Here is a 20,893-nt window from a genome sequence, read left to right as displayed (position 1 = left end):
GGGGAATGCCTCTGCCTCGTTGGGCAAACTAGAGTCCCGCCCCATAGGACTCACCTTCATTTGGTTTAAACGTTAGCATTCTCGGGACAGGCTGTGTCCTGCAGTTGCTCACTCTGCGTCGCACGCCCTGAGAGTGTGTGTGTTCCTGTCTTAGGAGTGTGGGTTGGAGTTATGTTGGGGGCATTTGGCTCCATGGACAGGACAGGCCTTGGATTAGCATTGGTGTCATGTTGAAAGTGATTTGATGCTAAAGATGAGCTGTGTGTACAGTGAGATTTCATGCAGTGACAGTGTACAGGCCACGGGTTTGCAAGGAAAACGTTTGAAACCATAGACTCTGAGCTTTAGAAGCCTGCGGTTCTATTTCTTTGATCTGATATAGCCGGCTAATTTCCTGAAGGTATCTTTTCTTCTAAAGATGCTGGCGTGTGCTCTGTGTTAAGGGACTCTTTGGGAGAGCATTGCCCTTATGAAAACAATCATCCACAGTTAGTCCAGGACTGCTTATGAGAGGCGAAATGCATCCCAGATGGAGGCAGTTTATGGACAATGGCTCTCTCACAATGCAGCTCTGAAACAGGACTCTAGTTTAACACGGTGGCTTGAAGCCGCAGACAGATCACTCGGAAATCTATTTGCCTGGGTGCTTATTTCTTTATTGATTGCATTCCACTGTTAAACCAACCTTAGCCAGTTTAACAATTCAGCTCTGCTGTGGCCTCTGGTAGATAATTAGCTTCCAGTAGTTAAAGCAAGGTAAAGGTATAGGCGCCTCCCTCTGATTTGATTCCTAGATTATAATGGAATCAAGTCACAAGTTTACACCCTCATATGGGTGTAAAACATTGAAACCCTAAGTCCTCTGACCACAGCTGTCCGTGAAAGGTCAGCAGCAGCTTGTGTGACAGTATCAGAGATGGGGTACAGTGTGCTCTAAAGCCAGCCTCCCAGATCAGCACTGCGTTCACATTCACCTTTGTAGAACCAAGCCTTCTGCAGAGCTCCTAGCCCCGAGGCCTTCCGGGTGCCCAGAGTCTTAACATCGTATTCAGACCTAGGTAGAGAGGGTTTGCATTTCTGGTCAGGTCCGGCCTTATCTCAACACTACTCCTGTTATCCTGGTAATTTCTAATATCTATTACGTTAAGTAACAGGCCACTTAGTTCACATGCAAACTCATTTGAGTAACAGCAAAGCCTCTGGAGTGGTTTAGAGATTAGGATAATTGAAACATTTGTGGTGGCCATCCAGCCTTTGCATTAGCCCTAGCCACTGCTACTCACATGACCTTCCTTGTTTAAGGAAGACGGCTGCCTCCAGAGCAGGACTTAAAACGGAATACATATACATTACGGTCGTTGCTCAAGTATTTAAAGTAAAGCAGGGCTCAGACATCGTTGTGTTAGGTGCCAAACTAGGAAGGGGGAAATAACCATAGAGTATAAAACAAACCTGCCTTTCCTCTGTAGTAGCTGCTAACTAATAATTCATTCAGCTTAACTGCTCCAGATGTCTTGATAGCCCTTCCAGAAAACTTCCCAGAAAAGCTTGTCAATTCAGAACAAATATTAACTGAATAAGATAGTGAATTTTCATTATAGAATTGAAACAGGCAATATCCAGGTTGTCTTGTTAAAACGAAATTCCTAAGAGACTTGTATTTTAAGTCTGGGGTGTAGTTTCGGTGTTAGTGAGCAGGCATTTCCAGCAGGTTATGTGAAGCCAGGGACAGCTGTGAATGTTGTCCAGTGTGCCCTGTAGTTATGACTACTGTACAGTGTTTGGTCATATTTGTGGCCTTTTCCCTTGCTTTTTTATTGGTGAGATTCTAGTTGACTGCTCTGAGTCCCCATAATCTTAACTTCATGGAGATCAAATGTGGAGAGGGTATTATTTAGCATGAGTTTCTTCATATAATATTTAAATGACATAGAGGACCGACTCTTTTTTCTCAGTTTAGTCTGGATTTGCGTTTCACTAGAAACATTTATTTGGAATGAATGAATGAACGTGTGTGTGTGTGTGTGTGTGTGTGTGTGTGTGTGTAGAATGCTTTCCAACTTACAGATTCTGTCCCCTCTTTACAGTGTTAAAGGTTTAACAGTGAAATTTAGTAAATTTAAGTTTTGGGTTTATTTGAGCATATTCAGTAAAACGTTTGAGTTTTGAAATTTCACTTAATCTTGTTATCAGAGTCTTTAGCACTGTCTTGTCAAATATCTGTGTATAAATGCCATTTGGCTTAGGAGTGGATACATTTTCAACTTTATAAAATATTTTTGTTTTGAGGTAGAGCCAATTCTAGAACTTTGCATGTTCTAATTTTAGAAATGCTAGCTTCTTTGAGGAGGATATAGAAAAAGCATCCCTCTCCCTTTCCTTCCTTAACTTCTGCATCCGGGCCTTGCTGGAGCCCGTCTCTGACCCTTGTTATTTACTCTAAGGATCTGGCCACACTGTGATGGCTGTAGTGACTGTGGACCTGGTTATGCAAAGGCCTGAGCTAGGGACTGATGTAGGGTCTGGAGCACTCCATGCTGAGAACCCCAGTGTTGTCCAAGAAGGTAGCCACATAGCTAAATTATTTTAGAACATCCCCTCAGAGGTTAGCAATTATGAAAGCTGAAACCTGTGTTTTTTCCCATTTCTCTTTGGCCTCTGTTCTCTTTCCCTGGGCATGCATTTCCTCGTCTGGGTCAAGCTCTCTCACTTTTACCCTCCAGCTCCATCCACAGTTGTCCTGAAAGTGGCACACAGCTTGTGTTATATGTGTACATCTGCTGGCAGGCACCTAGGCTGACTCCAGACTTGACCTTGTGACCTTGACTGCGGCTATAAAGGTGTCCCTCCTGTGCTGACTTGATTTCCTTCGGGTACCTACCCAGCCTGGTGTGGCTAAATCTTGTGGCAGTTCTACTTCAGTTAAGCAGTGTGCGGTCGCACGCACACCCAGTGAAGAAGTTAGACATGTGGCTGAAGCTGGAAGGCAGTGTCACTGGATATAATGAGGTTTGTCAGGGGCTGTTTTAAGTTGGAGTCAGGTGACACCAATGGTTTTGATGAACCTTCCTGCGGTGTTAAGAGGCTTGGGAACTATGTGCTTGGGCAGTTCTGGCAATGTGTGCTTTGTAGCCTTGAAATAAGGACACCGTCTTTTGACTACTTACTGTCTCTTAAAATAGCAGCTCTTAATTAACTCAGTGAGCTATTGTATGGATGGAACAGCTGTTTAAAATTTATGGGGAATTTTAACCTGCTTTTATAACATCAGGACCCAATTTTAGTTTCTGAGGGTTAACTATCCATATGGAGTAATGGTTTAACTTTATTCTTTCTTAGGGAGGGGAGGGATCCTTCCCAGGAACAAAGACAAAATAAACTTATCTTTAAAATGGAATAAAATGCACCGTCTTGTAATCACCATATGGATCCTTTGGACCATTTCCTAGATCTTAGGAACAGATGAAGTATTAGTGATCTTATTTTCATTCTGTGTCAACACGGCGCTGTTCCATCATCCCAGGAGTCAGATCATTGTTTATGTGTGTTACCAGCTATGCTGAAAAGGTTAAAGTAACAATTAGGGATGTAGTCCAGTTGATGCGTACTTGCCTAGCATCCTAGCATGTTCAAGCCCCAGCACCTTACCCTCAAAGTTTAAAATGATAAGAATAATAGGACTGGGAGCTGGGAAGATAGTTCAATGGTTAGAGCACTTGCTATTCTTCCAGAAGACCTGAGTTTGGTTCCCAGCACCTACATCAGGTGGCTCACAACAGCCTGCAACTCCAGTTCCTGGGGATCTAACAGCTTCTACTGGTCTCTGTGGACTCCTGCCACACATGTGAAGCACATAAACCCGTGTAGACACATACATATACAAATAAGTAATAACTTTTAGAAGCTGAGGTTACCTGCAAGACTACTGTAGTAACTACTGCATCATCTTAAGTTGGCCTATGTCTTAGTGACTCTTCCGTTACCGTGAGGAAACACCGTGACCAAGGCAGCTCATGGAAGAAAGTATTTAACTGGGGGCTTATTTACAGTTTCACAGGGTTAGTACATGATAGTGGTCTCGTTGTGGGGCGTGAGACAGCAAGCAGGCAAGTTTGATCTCAAGTTGGAAGCAGAGATAGAAAAAGCCTCTTCTTCCTAAAAAGCTCACCAACGTGGACTAAACATTCAAGCATTGCCCATGGGGCTATTCTCATTCAAACCACCACAGCCTGTTGATTCTCAATATGTAAAACGTATTAGACCAGAGAGACCTTTTTTATGGCCAGCTTTTAACTTTCAAGGGACATAATTGAATACGCCAGAAGTTTCATCTTGTATGCATTTGTATATATGTGATAAGGTTTGCAAGTGAACAGATGCCAAAGGCAACTGCATGTATATGATTCGTATATGTGTGACTCATGCAGCAACTAATCAAAGTCCTCTCTCTCCATTCGTCAGTTTTAGAAGCAGCTCCCTCAGAGGAGCCGCTAAGACCTTGCTGATGAATACTAGCAGTGTCCTTACCTAGCAGTGGCAATGAATCGGAACAGTTCCAGAACAGCCCTTCTCAGTCATTGCTCATGGTCCTGTTTTAGGAAGTGTTTGATTGGGCCTTTTATATCTTATAAGTATAGGAAGCTACAGTCTGGTTTATCTTTGTCTCACCTTTCTGGTTTAAGTGTCTTTACCAGTTTGAGTACTCAGAGTAATAGTAACTATCAAAGAATTATGAAACACTCACTGGTTTCTCTTCCTCAGAATGTTTTTGTCTGTCTGTCTGTGGCAGGAATGCTGGGACGCAAACCCAGCCTGTGCTTGCTTTAGCCAACATTCTGTCCCTGAGCCTTAGCCCAGCCTTTTCTCTCCCAAGGGTACATAAGAGAGTCAAGTGGCTCAGTGTTTATAAAACTGGCATTTTAGAAGAAGGTATTCTGCCTTGTGCCTTTTTGAGGAGTCTATTCTTGTACCCTTACGTGCTGCTTTTCAATGGATTTATTTCTATTTTCCTACAAATTGGTCTCTACTATTCAAAACTTCAAACCTAACATTTGAAGTCTAGCTGTGGCTGTGGCGTTCCTCTGAGACGCCTCCTGCCCCAGACTACTTAGAAAAAGCTTTCAAGTTCTACTGGCCGGGTTAATCCTTTATACTACATGCATGTGCATATTTGTGCGAGTGTGTGCCATGGCCTTGGGTCCCTGGGGAAGCTAGAGGAGGCTTCCGGGCCCTGAAAACAGTGTTACGGGTGGTTGTAAGCCTGACGTGGGTAATTGAAAGCAAACTCAGGCCCTCTGAGCACAAAGTGCCTCTTGATCCATCTTGTCAGTTTCTAGCTTTATTGCGGCTCAGTCTAACCTATTGTTCCTTTATTATACTGATGAGGCTTCTCTTTGTCTCTGAAATGGGGCATATTATCTTGTTTTACTATAGTGCTCTGTAGAAAGAACATCTTGTGTAATGTATAGATGTATCCCCTGTTAATTAAAAAGCCTATGGCCTATGGCTTAGGCTTGAAATAGAAGGTGGGACATCTGGGAGGAGAAAGATTTCTGGGATAGAGCTAGGCATGGGGAGATTGCTCTGGGGAGATGTGAGGAGATGGACCTGTGGTACCTGAGCACAGGTAACCAGTCACATGGCAGAATGTAGGTTAAAATAAATGGGTTATCTTAAGCTATGATTTTAGTCAGAGAAGAGCCTAGCTACATGGCTAAGGTGTTTGTAAATGTATGTTTTCTCTGAGTCTTATTTCTGGGAGCATGGGCTGGGAAGCAGAACTAGGACTGACTTCCAAAAGTGCTCAAGTCCTCTGTGACATTAATCCTCTCTGCTTTTCTCGATTTACTCTCAGGGCAAGTTTATCCGGATCAACTTTGATGTAACTGGCTATATTGTTGGGGCCAACATTGAAACGTGTATCCTTTTCCAGAGTTGAGTCCAAAACCGTGGCTTCATTTTCCTGCAGCCATACGTAGCCATTTGTGATGGCCCACCTGGTGGGAGAACATGGCGGCATTGTGACACATGGAGGTACTTTCGGTCACTGGTTATTAGCTCCAAAATGGTATGGATATTTTTCTTATTGTTTTCAAAAACAGGCCACTGAGGTTGGAAAGCTGGCTCAGCCCTGCACAGCTCACACTGCTTTTGCAGGGGGCACTGGATTGATTGTAGCATCTGTGTCAGACAACTCACAACTGCATGTAACTCCATTTCCAGGGTCCCGTGCAGTGTCCTGTCCTCTGTGTGCACTGCATGCACACAATGCTCATAAACTCACACAGGCCCCTATGATAGTCCTAAGAGTAAACAACAAATCTTTAAACAAGCCACAGACCTGTAGGCCTGAGTGTGGAGAAGCCGACCCACCACCACCACCACCACCACCACCACCACCACCACCACCACCCCTGCATCGCCCGTCTCCCCATGGTGTAGGACTGGACAGCTGGGGTTGTTTGTCCACTGTTTACTGTATTCTTGTGGTCCCAGGCTGTGCCTCTACTCAGTGAGACAACTCTATGGAATTCTAGAGTTAAAGTATTTTCATCTTATGTTGATAAAGTTAGAGCAAAGACAGGACATGTCATAAAATAATCCTAGGAAATGTCGTTGAATAGAGTGACCCGAGGGAAGTGTGTGGTGTGTGTGTGTGTCCAAGAAAGTTGTGTGTAGACATTATAGAAGGGCTCCCTCTTGGTTACTACATCCTTAACCTTCTCTGCTCAGACCTTCTGGAAAAGTCTCGTGCTGTTCGTCAAGCTAAGGATGAGCGTACGTTTCATATCTTTTATCAGTTGCTCTCTGGCGCAGGGGAGCACCTGAAATGTGAGTATTGGGGCTCTTAGTCTCCCATATTCAGTTCTCTTTTGGATCAGTGAACTTAAGAGGCAGGTGTGTGAGTTTTGGTATACTAGCTTTTGAGATTTTCTTTAAATAAAATTAGAGTTGGGTGAGGTGGCACCTATCTTTAATTCCAGCAGTTGGAAGGCAAAGCCCAGCAGATCTCTGTGAGTTCAAGGCCAGCCTGGTCTGTGGTCTACATAGAGAGTTCAGGACAGCTAGGGATATACATAAGGAGATCTTGTCTTAAATTAAATGAAAAGCTATCTTTGTAAGATTCTGTCGTAACATTTATAATGGAATAAAAAAGAATGAATTAATAAAGTATAGACTAGAAGCTCTTATTCCCAGGTTGACAACTAAGCAGAGATTGTACTTGCACGGTACTAGAGTGAGAAGTCGTGGCTGATGATTAACCAGGAAAATCACGAGGACTGGAAGCTTAGGACTGGGCAGAGTGGAAAGTAAAGCTCTTCAAATAAATATATTTAATTTGAAAAACAGAAATTAAAGCCAAGCATGGTCTAACCTCGGCATTCAGGAAGCAGAGGCAGGTGATCCTCTAGAGCTTAAGGCCAGTCTGGTTTACATAGTGAGTTCCAGGCCAGCCAGGGGATCCCCAGTGAGCAAAAATTTTGCTGACTTAGATATATTAAGGAGCGAGATGTACAATTTTTGTATTCTGAGTCCTAAACTCAGTGTATGTGCTTATATTTATATAGAGACATATATAATATGTAGCTTTACAACAGATGCACAGTGCAGTAAGACTTTTCTCACCTAGAGCACTGTTAGTACATGAAACTAGAAATTACATAGGGAAACCTGCAAGCAGTAAAACCTCAGCCGCCACACACAGGATTGCTAGAGAGAGCACTCAAGATGCTACATTTGGAGAGATGAGCCTCTAGGCTTCCGTCTGCAGACAGGTGATGAGTCTGCAATTAGAGCTAATCAGAAGATTTTGAAAGTGTTGAAAAAAGGTGTTGGGGGAAGCAAACCCTTCCCAGTAGAGGTTTGATGTGACATGGTTAAACTGCGGAGAGGAGTGATCCGTGGGGATCCTCTGCAGAAGAGCCGGAGAGCAGAGGCTGGGGCATGGTCAGGGAGCCCTGCTCTATCCTGTCCTAGTGGGAAACACCCTTGAGCACCACTGAGTGAACTTGCCAAAAAAGTTGTGCTTACCACATGGCCCCAAGGTATGAGTAGCTACTGGTGGTGTCACTTAGCTCCCTGTCATGATATGACACGTTTCCTATCTCTGAAAGCAAGATAACCGTTGAGCAAACCAGCTTGGGGGGGCTGGGTTGCCTCTGGTAGGGCATGTACGTGGTGTGCACAAGGTTCTTGGCTCAGTCCCTACCATCACGGCTGGCCTGCAGGAGGTATTTCAGGGCCATTCAGGGCTCAGGTGTCCTGGCCTTCTGCATCCAGGTCTTAGGTTCATGGCAGTGTTGCTGTACACCCCAAAAAAGATTTGCTATAAAATACCTGCTAAGATAAAAATACAGAATAAGAGTTTCAAAACTTAATGTTGGTGCAAATATATAAATCTGGAATTTTTGCTTGTTTCTCTGCCACCCTGTTTCAAATAGAAAATTGTACAAATTACTATGCCAAAACAAAACAAACAAAAACCTGCAGAAGTGTGAATTTCTTTTTTTTTTTTTTCATCATTTGAAACATACTGGAAAACAGTGTATGTTTATGCATTACATGAGTTAGCAGGAAAACATGTGCTAGTGATGGGCAGGCGGCAAGCCCCTTCTCCTGAGCTGTCAGTGTGTATAGGCAGGTATTTCAGTCTGTTGGTGTTAAATTGATGTCGTTGTCTTTCCTTTTAGCCGACTTACTCCTGGAAGGTTTTAACAACTACAGATTCCTCTCCAATGGCTATATTCCTATTCCTGGACAGCAAGACAAGGATAACTTCCAGGAGACCATGGAAGCCATGCACATCATGGGCTTCTCTCACGAAGAGATCCTCTGTACGTGTGTCTTGCCCCCTGCCCTTCATTCTTAGAACTCACGTTAGATAACTGGGGCGCTAATGAGAAGCCCCGAAGAATTGCCAGAGAGTTTCCTGGAGCCAGCTACGGCACCAGATAGGTTAGACTGTGTCTCTGCTACGTTTTAATCGACTTTTCTTTTCTTTCTTTTTTTTTTTTTTTTATCCATATAAAGCAATGCTTAAAGTCGTATCTTCAGTGCTGCAGTTTGGAAACATCTCTTTCAAAAAGGAGAGAAACACTGACCAAGCCTCCATGCCAGAGAACACGGGTGAGCTGATGAGTGCCGCTTTTTACCTTTCCCCTTTAGGCTGGGGGTTGAGGTTGGCCTCTCACTGTACTTCATGTGGCCTCAGACTCTTGCATCTTCCACCTCAGCCTCCTGATGACGAGATGCACTGTGTGCGGACTCATTGGAAATCTAGATTTTTTTTGAATGTGAAATTCTTCTGTCTCTAAATGTTAAAAATGAATTTAAACATTAGTCAAGAATAAAGGGATGTGGTTGCAGGTATTAGGAGCTGACAGATTGTTTCTGAAGGGACATAAGGAACCTCTTATTGCCTCCAAGGTCTCACTGGTGTATCGAGGTGACCTATAGTCAGTGAGTGCTGACATATTAAAGTCATATCTCCCACCCGTGGGACAGTCCTTTGGGGTAGGAAGATGCTCATATGTTAAAGTGCTTGTTATACAAGCACGGGGACCTGAGTTTTATCCCAAAACCTACATAAAAAGTCAAGTTGGGGTCACATCCTTGTAATCAAGCAAGGCGGGCACTGGCAGGTCCCTGAGGCTCCCTGTCTAGCCAGCCCAGCTTAGTCTATCTCAGAAGTAAGTGGATGCCACCTGAGTAACAGCATCCAGGGGTGCCCTGTAGCTTCATGTGCTTGTGCACACATGTACCCAAAACACTGCCCCCCAAAATAGCCCTTTTTGGTAACCCACTTGAGGTTCCTTAGTGTTTATTTCTGTGTGACTCCTGAGGGACTGGCTCTCCTCCTGTATCATGCTCACTATTTCCTGTTTTATTTTTCAAGAAGGGTTTCTCTGCATAGCCCTCTCTGTTCTAGAACTCACTATATAGATCAGTCAGGCTTCAAAGTCCCAAGCATCCATTTGCCTCTGCTAGAATTAAAGGCACACACCATCATATCTAGGTCATGGTCAGCATTTCTTGACCATGGAGTAGCTCATCTTCCTAGAACTTTTGACCACTAGGGCCCTTTTGTGTACCACGAGTCACGTGTTAGGTTGGCAGAAGGACTCCATCCACCCTTTTGTATACCACGAGTCACGTGTTAGGTTGGCAGAAGGATTCCATCCACCCTTTTGTGTACCATGAGTCATGTGTTAGGTTGGCAAAAGGACTCCATCCACCGTGTTCCTTCCACCTGCTCACATCCTTGAGTGATTTAAATGTGGAGTGATTTAAGGTTTAAGGTAAGGCATGTTATGGTACAGTTTGGACCTTGAGGTAACCCAAAGGTAGACAAGGAGGTCACTCTTCTAGAAGGCCAGGGGGGCAAAGGCCTCCTGTCTCACCGATGTATTGTTAACACCTGATGTGACATTTTAGCTCACGAGAAGACAAAGCTTTCCATGGCTTTAATGCCATGATTGGATGCCAAGCAGAGATCAAGCATTTAGGAAACTTTTCCACTTTAGTCGCACAGAAGCTCTGCCACCTGCTCGGGATGAATGTGATGGAGTTCACTCGGGCTATCCTCACGCCCAGGATCAAGGTTGGCCGAGATTACGTACAGAAAGCCCAGACCAAAGAGCAGGTGAGTCCAGCGGTGGCGCTTCTTACTTACCAAGGCGCCCAATGATAAACTGTGGTCAGGTACCCTGCCTGACGTGTACCACATCGAGCTAGTAAGAGACACAGAACTGTCTTGAAACTGATGAGGTTTTTTGTTTTTTTCTGTAGTTTTTTTTTTTCCTTTAAGGAATTTTAAGTTGATTTTTGTAAGTAAATGTGAAATGTCTTCTCCAGTTGTCCCCTGGCTGATAAATAATATGACAGACAAATCTTGTGTTTCATGCAGCCAACAAGACAAGGGCTATCACTTTACTGTCTTCTTACTGGGTGGAAGAGCAGCAAGTGCAGAGGGCTCATGCGTGCTGTTTGGTTGTAATGGCTTTAAGGATATTAATAGCTTTGATTAAGAAGGTTAGAAGGTGATTTTTTTTTCTCCAGGGGCACACTGCCAAGAAAGCAGACCGATGAGACAGATGGCAGTTGCCCCAGGCTCTAAGGCCAGGGGGAGGGCTTTGCCCAGCCCTGAAGTGATTAACTACATTCTCATTAACTATCCTAATGGCTCTATTGATATCTAACACTGAGCTGTAATTAAGCGGTGACTGAGATCTGTATAGCATTGAACTCCATAGTACAGCTACTAGTAACTTGTTGAGACCGCTTCCTGAATAAAAGGTTGATGTTATCTAATTACAGGCTGATTTTGCAGTGGAAGCATTGGCAAAAGCTACCTATGAGCGGTTGTTTCGCTGGCTCGTTCACCGCATCAATAAAGCGCTGGATAGGACCAAACGTCAGGGAGCTTCCTTCATTGGGATCCTGGATATTGCTGGTTTTGAAATTTTTGAGGTATTCCTCAACTCTCTCCTCTTTGCTATTTTGTTGTTGTTGATTCTTTTAACAGATGTTAAGGTTCATTCGCACAGTTCAGTGCCAGGCAGTCAGAGCAGGTACATTTCTTGCTCTTCGATTAGAGTCAAACAATAGACAGCAAATAGCCACTCAGTTCACAGTTTGTCCATAGCAGTGAGAGAGCGCAAGAGGTTGTTAGGAGAGTGTTCTGCAGTTAGACATTCTTAAAGGACAAGAAGCTGCCAGCCCAGAGAGCTTTTCTGTCTGGGTAGAGATCCCAGTGCTTTGTAAGAGAGTAGTTATCAAAGGTTAGAGCAGAAATCTACCTTTGCTAACAAATCGAACTTGCTAGAAGTTCATGGTTGACCAAAGGTGGAGGGGGACAGAGATGTAGAAGTTGGAGTAGAGAGTAATGGACCAGAGCATCCTCTGTGGGTCTCAGTGGGTCTAGGGAGAGCAGTTTGACAGGCGCATATGACAGGATGTCAGCTGTATCCCGTGAAGTCACAGCCAAAGACTGTGATAATGGGTTAATACTTTGCACATCTACTGTCAATTTTCAGAGAACTAGATAAAATTTTCAGCTCAAAAAATATTTTTTTTTTATAAATACAGATGCAAATCCTGGATCTGTAGGATCCCCGAAGTTGTGGTGTGGTGTCTTCTCTGACAGGTTCTGTAGACGTGAGTGTTAGGTCAAATGCTGCTGCTATGGCCAGTGTGTCAGTTTTACCACGGCTGAGCATTGAATTGTCCCGCTGTAAAATGCTAAGCCTCGTCCAAACTGGATCACTGTGGAAAGCATCTTTCTCCGCTCAGTTTGCACCATTACGCCAAGAACTCCTAAGAAACTATAGTATGAAATGATGTCTAAATACCTTGAGAAATCTTATAATGGCTGGGCACTTTTTAAAAATTGCATTAAAAACCAATCTGTCACCTTTCCAACTCTGTAAATAGAAGATACAATGAAAGAAAAGGCCCCCATTTATAGCCACATCTGAATCAGAAGAAACACATAAAAATGGTCATGGAAGAGCCTGTGCAGGGCATCTGACTTCTGGTTTCACCACCAGAAATGACATATATGAGGTACTGCAGGGTATAGACTTGACCCATACGAGCAGAACTTCCTTCATCACAGAGTTAGAGCTAGACCCATGGCTTGTTGGCTTTATGGGGGCTGCATATTGCAGCACTGATACTTACAGGTTGAGTGTATTCATTAAAAATACAAGCACATGACTGGGCAGTGGTGGCACACACCTTTAATCCCAGCACTCAGGAGGCAGAGGCAGGCGGATTTCTGAGGCCAGCCTGGTCTACAGAGTGAGTTCCAGGACAGCCAGAGCTACACAGAGAAACCCTGTCTAGAGAAAGAAAGAAAGAAAGAAAGAAAGAAAGAAAGAAAGAAAGAAAGAAAGAAAGAAAGAAAGAAAGAAAGAAAGAAAGAAAGAAAGAAAGATGAGAGAAAGAAAGAGAGAGAGAGAGAGAGAGAGAGAGAGAGAGAGAGAAAGGAAGAAAGAAAGAAAGAAAGAAAGAAAAAGAAAAGAAAGAACTGCAAGCATGGGGGCTGGAGAGCTCGCTCCGCACTTACACTTGCTGGCCTTGCACAGAACCAGCATGCTGTGTTTCAGTGTGTCTTTTTTCCTATCGTATTGGTCTACTTAAAGCTAAACCACATCTTTATAGTGGCAATAACTTAAATACCAACAAAGCCACGTGGAGTTGCTCATTCAACAGACACTGTACCTCTTGGGAGTACCTAGACATTATGATAGACACAGCAGCTAACAAAACCAAAAATTCATATCCATATGAAGCTTACTATTTGTTTTCTGTACTTTAAAAGGTATAATTAATGTTAGTTAATAAGAATTTACATTCTAGGGTTGGTCAGGTAGAATTCATCAGAAAAGCCACATTCCCAAAGGAAGCACTAGTAGAAAGCATCTGGCCTCTCACCAGATGTTATTCCTTAATTTCTTACCTTGGATCCTTTTGCCATTGGCACTAGAAGGTTATATAATGGATGTCAGAAATTGGCTCTTACCACTACTGGAATTCAGTATATTTGACTTAGTAACTAATATACAGCATTGGAAGGCAAGCAGTGTGCCCTCCTGTGGGGCAGCGACCTCATTCTAAACAGCAAACCAGCATCATGGGCTGTGGGACACTGAGTAGCCTTTACAGACCATAAATCTGTTATTCTATGGAGAGCAATTGAACCTCTCTAACTTAAAGCCACGTGTTAGAATGAAAGGGGTTATTTATGGGTCCATGCTACTTGTATGAACAGCATGGAAACAGAATATTGGTTGTACTTATAGATGACTAAGAAAATTACATGTCTAAATTAATCTATCTACTAAGCAGAGCAATAGGACAGGGGGGTCGGGGGACAGCGTTCACAGACAAATGAGGGCAATGGCAGCAATGGATGAAGGATGCTCAGATTCACTTGTCACAACAGAGCAGTGTCACATTTGACATTAGCTAAGGTCAGGCAGCTGATGCAAGAAGGACCCCATAGAAACAGGAGCAGGAGCCTTGCATTCGTTGAGAGCATTGTGTGTCAGCTCAGACTGTGCCCCCAGCAACAATTCCTAAGCTGATTCCTTTACATCACTGTGGAGCCTGCTGCCTCCGTGAAGAGAATGAAACACAGGCAGGTGCAGCCTGTAGCTCCTTGTAGCTCCCCGCAGCTCACAGGCCTACAAGTTCACAAGGATACCCTGAGCCTCTTCCCTCTCCAGGTCCTGATGTTGCTCTTCCCCTCCTCGCTTTCTATTTCATTTATTCTTTATTTCTATTCCTTAATTGTTCATTAATAAGCACTGAGATGTTTGGTAATGTGGTGTAGCTATCCTCTCTGTTACACTGTGTGTGTGTGTGTGTGTGTGTGTGTGTGTGTGTGTGTGTGTGCGTGCATGCATGCACCCACATCTGTATTCTCATGCACACACAGAATTCAGTTATCTTTCTACTCCGTGACTCCTGGGGATTGGTCTCAGCTTATCCAGCCTGGTTGTAAGCACCTTTACTCACTGAGCAGTCTCACAAGCCCTCTCTTACCTTGTCACAGTGCTGTGGTGGGGGGGGCAGATGTGAGAGACAGAGAGCCCTTCCTTAGGATAGTCATTAGCTTTAGTAACAGTCGTGTCGGTGCTGCCTACGGAATAGTTTAGAATGAGCTTTTGGGGTAACTAGATGGCTAAGTATTCCTGTCTTTCTCCCATGACTCACAACCTGCAGCTGAACTCCTTCGAGCAGCTGTGCATCAACTACACCAACGAGAAGCTGCAGCAGCTGTTCAACCACACCATGTTCATCCTGGAGCAGGAGGAGTACCAGCGAGAGGGCATCGAGTGGAACTTCATCGACTTCGGCCTGGACCTGCAGCCCTGCATCGACCTCATAGAGAGACCCGTGAGTGCCTCCTCCCTGCCCAGCTTCCTGCTCTGTTGAGCAGAGACTTCCGTTTTCTTTCTGGCATAATCTGAGACCGACGATCCAGAAAATTGATATTCTGATAACACGATTTACTTAAAAGTATGTGATCTGGCAGTCAGAGCCTTTGTTAGGTCTCCTCAGGTGCAGCCTTGAACCCCCTGTCCTTGTGTTTGTGCATGTGTCGGGTAATGTGCTGTGGTCCTCACAGACCACAGAGACCAGTGTGATGGTTGCACTGGTGTGTACCTGTCAAAGGGCGTGTGCCACTCCACTTCCTTCCTAGGTAATACAGCGACACTTAGCTGAGAACAAAATGTGTCACATAAACTTAGTTTTTAAATAATTGAATTTGAGCTCGGCCTTTTGTAAGTATTTTTTGACAGTTTTTTGTTTTTGAAGTATGTTTGAGGAGGCATTCTTTTGGCAAATACTCATTTAAGGACACACGATGTGGGATAGTCCATAGCTTAGCTCTGCCAAGATAGAGCAAGCTAGCCCTTCATGACAATTCCTGCTCCACTTACGGTCTGTCATATGATTCTGGGCCAGAAGGCTGGAGACAGATGCTGGGAAGGGAGTGAGAGAATGTTCTGGGGCAGCACTGGGTGGTACAGTGGTCACCGTAACCACATATCTTAGACACTCCAGGCAGGAGGAGGTAATAAGCTCCTTCCGACTTCCCCGCTTGGCCTCCATGGGCACTAGCACCCATGGGCACAGACACATAAAAATAATAAAACAGATCTAGGATTTAGGAATGTTTTCACTCAAGGGGATTGGAAATTGAATGTTACAATTCCTGTGCCCTTAACATTGGTGTCATGCTTAATTTCTCAGACCGTTGACAGTAGCTCCAGCTACCTGCCCTTGTGATCCTGGCTCAGTAGCCCTAGCTACTTGCCTCTATGACCCTGGCTCAGTATCATTAACTCCCTTCCACTGTAACCCAAACACAGTAGCCTGCCATTGTGACCATGGTTTCTCTAGAAGTAGCCAACCTCGGACAGTGTGGATTATCATCTCTCTTTAACTGATCTGACACCCCGAAAGCTCTTTGAGAAGGAATCCAGGGGTAAGGGTCTCTCTATAGAAGGGTTCCTAGGTCCCATGAACCGTGTGCTTCATTCAGCAAGTGCCTGGATCTGTCACTATCACATCGCTTCATTTATACTCAACTGTAACCCCTGCTTGCCTTCCAGATAGTATCTTCACCCAGTAAGTACCTGAGGAAAATAGTTTCTAAAGTTTTATACAAAAAGAAAAAAATTCAGAATGTGAGTTCAGTGCCGTGTCACGTGCTGTGGCCGTGCTGGCGCTATAGCAGTAAACAATAGCCCAGAAGCACTACTAAGGAGCCTGCTGCTCTCTAAATACTTAATTTCTGTTTCCAAGTCACTTATGTAGAAAAAGAAGTCATCTAAGAAAAGACAAGCTATAGATCTTTTATTATTTTTAATTAAGACAAAATTCACATGCGTAAATGAATGTAAATGAACCTGTTAAGGGTGGAATTCAGCAGTTTTGTGCTATATCATACCACTAATTCTACACTGTCATGACTCCACCCCAGTAAAATTCTGATACCCCGTAGCCCCACACCCAGCATAGCGCAGCTGATGTGCTTTCTGTCTCTGGATTTGCCACAGCCTTTTAAAGTGACTGATGGTTGTGTTACCCCTTCTCATAATTTATTAGTCACTTTTCTGTTGTTTCGATAGAACAAAACAACTCACAGAAGGAAGGGCTTAACTTAGGCTAACGGTTCCAGAGGGAGGAGAGGCCATTGAGGCAGGTGATTATGGCAGCCAGGAACAGCTTAAGAGTGAACCAGGAATGGCGTCCTGTGACTTTGAAACCTCGAGAACTAAGAATGTCCTCCAACAAGGCCACGCCTCCCCCAAACAGCGCCACCAGCTGGGGACTGAGTACTCAAATGCCAGAATCTGGGGACATTTTTCCTCAAACAATCACACCGTGCTGTACTGAATAATAGCTTCAGATATTTTACCAAAAAGAAGTGGTACAGCCTATTGAATCATCAGTTAAACAAAAACTTAAATGGCTTAGCACGGACAGTGTCTGCTTAGTTGAGCTTTATAGTATACCCAGCAGCCTTGACCATATTACTTTGACCCCTCCACCCTTGTCCCATCCCCTCTCCCAGCTCCTTTCTGGCTTCTGGATATGATGCTTTTGTGGAGCGTCTACTGTATTTAGTTTACTTATAATGTACATATTTCAAGATTTCAAGGCTTATTCGATAAGTTATCCATTTCTTTCCAGTACTTAGTAACTTAATGGTCTGTGTTTGAACTTTTAGCTTGTTATGGCATGGACATACTTTCCATTGGAGAAGTTAGTTCTTTCATAGCTCTTCACAGAGTTGTTGGTTGTGGTGGTAAGCTGCCAATCCCTGAGGTGGAGCCATGGCTAGCTTTGTCAGTGCTCACTGCCTCTCATTCTCAGGCCAATCCCCCTGGCGTGCTGGCCCTCCTGGATGAAGAATGCTGGTTCCCCAAAGCTACAGATAAAACATTTGTTGAAAAGCTGGTTCAGGAGCAAGGTTCCCACTCCAAGTTTCAGAAGCCGCGACAACTGAAAGACAAAGCTGACTTCTGCATCATCCACTACGCGGGCAAGGTGAGAGCCCGTAGGTTAAACTCGGTTAGAATGCTGCATGGTGGGGCTGGGGAGGTGGCTCAGCAGGGCAATACCTGCTACCCAAGCATGGGGTGCTTGAGTTTGCATCCTCAGCACCCAGTCAGGCATGATGGAGAACACCTGAAACCCCAATGCTAGGAGGCACAGTGGAGACAAACGGGTTCCCAGGGTTCACTGTCCAGTCAGTTGAGCTGAAATGACAAGCTATAGGATCAATGAGAGACTGCTCAGAAACATAGCTCGGAAAGTGATAAAGACACCTCAGCGGTCCTGGGCTCCACATGCACACAAGCATACCACACACAGAAGGGAAGAACTGCCAGGCAGTGGTGGCACATGCCTTTAATCTCAGTACTTGGGAGGCAATGGCAGGCAGATCTCTGTGCGTTCAAAACCAGCCTGGTCTACAGAATGAGTTCTAGAACTGCCTTGGCCATAGTGAGAGCTTGCCTCCAAAAGAGGAGGAAGAAACAAACTTGGCTGGGCATGTGCCACACACTTATAATCCTGGCCCCTGGAGTCAGGAAGATCAGACCCTGTCTTAGAAAGGAAGGAAGAAAGAGAGAACAAAAGAAAGAGAGAGAGGAGGGAAGAAAGAACCACTGTTTGTGGTTTTGCCCGCTGTGATAAGGCAACAACTGACCATGTTTATTTTATATTATCACCTGCCATTGAGATGGTCCCCACAGTCCAGTGCGGGATTGTTTAGTGAGACTTTGATTACGACGTCAGATGGTACTGAGTTGTGTGTTCTTCATTTCCTCTCCTTGGCTCTGGTGTGGGACAGGTGGACTATAAGGCAGATGAGTGGCTGATGAAGAACATGGACCCCCTGAATGACAACGTGGCCACCCTCCTGCACCAGTCCTCGGACAGATTTGTGGCTGAGCTTTGGAAGGACGGTGAGATGAGCTTGAGTTTGTATTTAAGCTTGGCCTGGATCGTCTGTAGCTAAGGTTTATTTACAGTTCTCTCACACATGTGTGTTTGTATAGATCCATACGTTTTTATTGCTTTAAAATCTTTCCCTAGAGCACGGCTGCCGATATGTAAGAAGTTACCCATTTTGTGAATATTTGGGTTAAGAAATAAATACAAACCATCTGCCCCCTTGGTCAGACGCTGTGGGGCATATGGAAACGGTATACATTCAGAGCCACAAGAAGCTTCAGGATCCCTCAGGCTTCCCAGTGACAGCTGAGATTATGACATAAAGGCACAGGCACAAACAACCTGAGAAGAGCCTTTTCCTGGTCCTGTACACAGGTCTAGCAAGCTGTATCTTCCATCATGCCCGAATGTCACAAACACACAGTAGCCAATGAGTGAACTCTTCGATATCCTGCATAGGGACTGGTTGCTTCTATTTTCATTAATCTTCATAGTTCTTTTGTATGTATGAACCTCAAGTGATTCCTGATTTCTGGTGACATTTACCACAGGGTAGATTTTACTAGGATACAAAATGCTTGTATTTCTTTATTCCTAGTAGGAACACATCTTTTAGAGTTTAGCTCTCTGCTATCCTTCGTCCTGGATATTATTATGTCTCTCTTCACTGGGCCTCAGGTGACTCCCACTGGTTCAGTAATTAGTCGCTTTTCTTGTTACTATCCCAGGGTGTATTAGCTTAGCCATCTTCTCTGGTTGAGAGAAAGAAACACAGTAGATAAAGAGGGTTTGAGCAGTTAAGGCAAAAGAAAGAGAGAGAAAAAGAAGGATGAGGAGAAAGTCTTCAGGGGATTAGTGACCACGTGAAGGGCAGTGTACTGACCAATGACCATGTGCAGTGGGCAGGACAAGTATATGAGGGGACTGGAAGGAGTGTGGTACACCACCCACATGTGTGCCTGTGTCCTGGGAAGGGATGTGCCTAGGACTCGACTCTAGGAGAAGGTCCCTTGCAGTGACCTAGTTAGTTAAGGTGCTGTCTAAATACACAGCAAAAGATCTGGGCCTCACTCAGTCCATAGTGTCAGAGTGGGGCTGTTCTCCACTATGATGTTACGTCTTACCACCATGGAATCTGAGAAACTAAACATGAAGCAGGAGTAAGGACTGGCCTCAGGTCGTCCCAGGGCCATGGTACTTGAAAGCACAGCAGTGAACAGTTGGCAGTGTGGTTATGGAGTGTCTCTCAAAGGAGTGGCATGCAGTGCTGTCTGTCATAAATATCTGCCTCGTCATTACCAAGGAATAATACTTAGCCCCTCTTCCTCTAGCTCAAAGAATGAGTTAGCTTGGCTTGGGGCAGGGAAGGGAGTAGAGTGATCTGGAATGGAGACAGAAAGCCAGCACTCAGGAGTCCATTCTGGCTGGATAGAAAGGCTGGGCCCGAAAAGGGCAGAAAGCAGAAGTGAGGCTGTGGTGATGTTTGCAGCTAGTCTCAACCCTAGTAACCTGACCCAGATGCAGGAGTGCTCAGACTTCATTGAACAAAGAACATCAGCATAGATCTGTTCAGTCTAATGTACATAAAGTGGCTGTCTCCTGGGTAGCTGGGGGAACCCGCTAGAAGTGAGGGCTGCAGGAGGTGATGGGTGAGAAAGGACCTATAAAGGCCCGGAGACTGACAGCTTAGTACAAAAGGTTAAATCCTTCTCTCTCTTTTCCTTACCCAAACTGCCATTCGAAACCCTTTGGAAGCATAAAAGATGGGTCCCCTGCCCACAACAGACTTGTCGAGAAGTGACAACTATGGGAAATCTGCATTTGTCTTTGTCTTTTCTCCCAGCTCTCTGAGCTTCCTCCTTCCATGCTTCTCTAGTTGCAGATAACTAGAGAGGATCGGGTTGTGGGATAAAAATTCTGTAGGTGAGGGTGGGGATGGTGGCTGGAGTGACGAGCCCATGAAGGGTCACTGAGAATGAAACTTACAGTGGGGGCCATGTGTGGAGAGAGTACCACTTAACACACACAAGTACGTTCTTTGCTTGATTATAGGAGTGCTCAGAGGGAATTCTGTCTATCCATATTTAGTTTGCCGCTCTGACCATCCAGGTTGCACTACCTGCCAATGTTAGCCCTTCTGCTACACATGTGGCTTGAGCACCACGGCAGCTCTCAGCAGAGTAGGGTGAGGAGTCTCATCTGTCCCGAGTCGGTTTGGTTCTGCTGGCTTCTGCTCCCCTTGCAATGTCACTGTTAGGAGGGCATCTTGTCGCCCTCCAGTGCAGGTGGACATCTGGTAAAATCTGAGTGGCAGGAGAGCTGAGAGGTCATGGGCTATTGTAGGGCATTGTGCAGGCAGAGAACCAGTCCCAGGCTTTCTCAGGCTTGAGGACTGTGAATTTCACTCACAAGG

General features: G+C 44.7%; 1 protein-coding gene across 2 annotated transcripts in view; it reads left to right on the top strand.

The window, feature by feature from the left end:
- Window positions 1-20,893, top strand: part of Myh10 (myosin heavy chain 10) — a 128,765-nt gene that overhangs the window by 64,806 nt on the left and 43,066 nt on the right. For both annotated transcript variants that reach the window (XM_085829910.1, XM_085829909.1), the window contains 9 exons: window positions 5,855-5,918; window positions 6,733-6,831; window positions 8,691-8,834; window positions 9,031-9,126; window positions 10,524-10,642; window positions 11,317-11,469; window positions 14,731-14,904; window positions 17,395-17,568; window positions 18,377-18,491. In XM_085829910.1, coding sequence (XP_085686036.1) covers window positions 5,855-5,918; window positions 6,733-6,831; window positions 8,691-8,834; window positions 9,031-9,126; window positions 10,524-10,642; window positions 11,317-11,469; window positions 14,731-14,904; window positions 17,395-17,568; window positions 18,377-18,491 — 1,138 coding nt within the window. The remainder of the gene's footprint in view (window positions 1-5,854; window positions 5,919-6,732; window positions 6,832-8,690; window positions 8,835-9,030; window positions 9,127-10,523; window positions 10,643-11,316; window positions 11,470-14,730; window positions 14,905-17,394; window positions 17,569-18,376; window positions 18,492-20,893) is intronic.

The sequence above is a fragment of the Mus caroli genome, unplaced genomic scaffold (genome assembly GCF_978045245.1).
Source record: "Mus caroli unplaced genomic scaffold, Mus_caroli_1 scaffold_13, whole genome shotgun sequence".
In the NCBI taxonomy this organism is placed as follows: Eukaryota; Metazoa; Chordata; class Mammalia; order Rodentia; family Muridae; genus Mus; species Mus caroli.
This window is presented reverse-complemented; position numbering and strand designations above follow the sequence as displayed.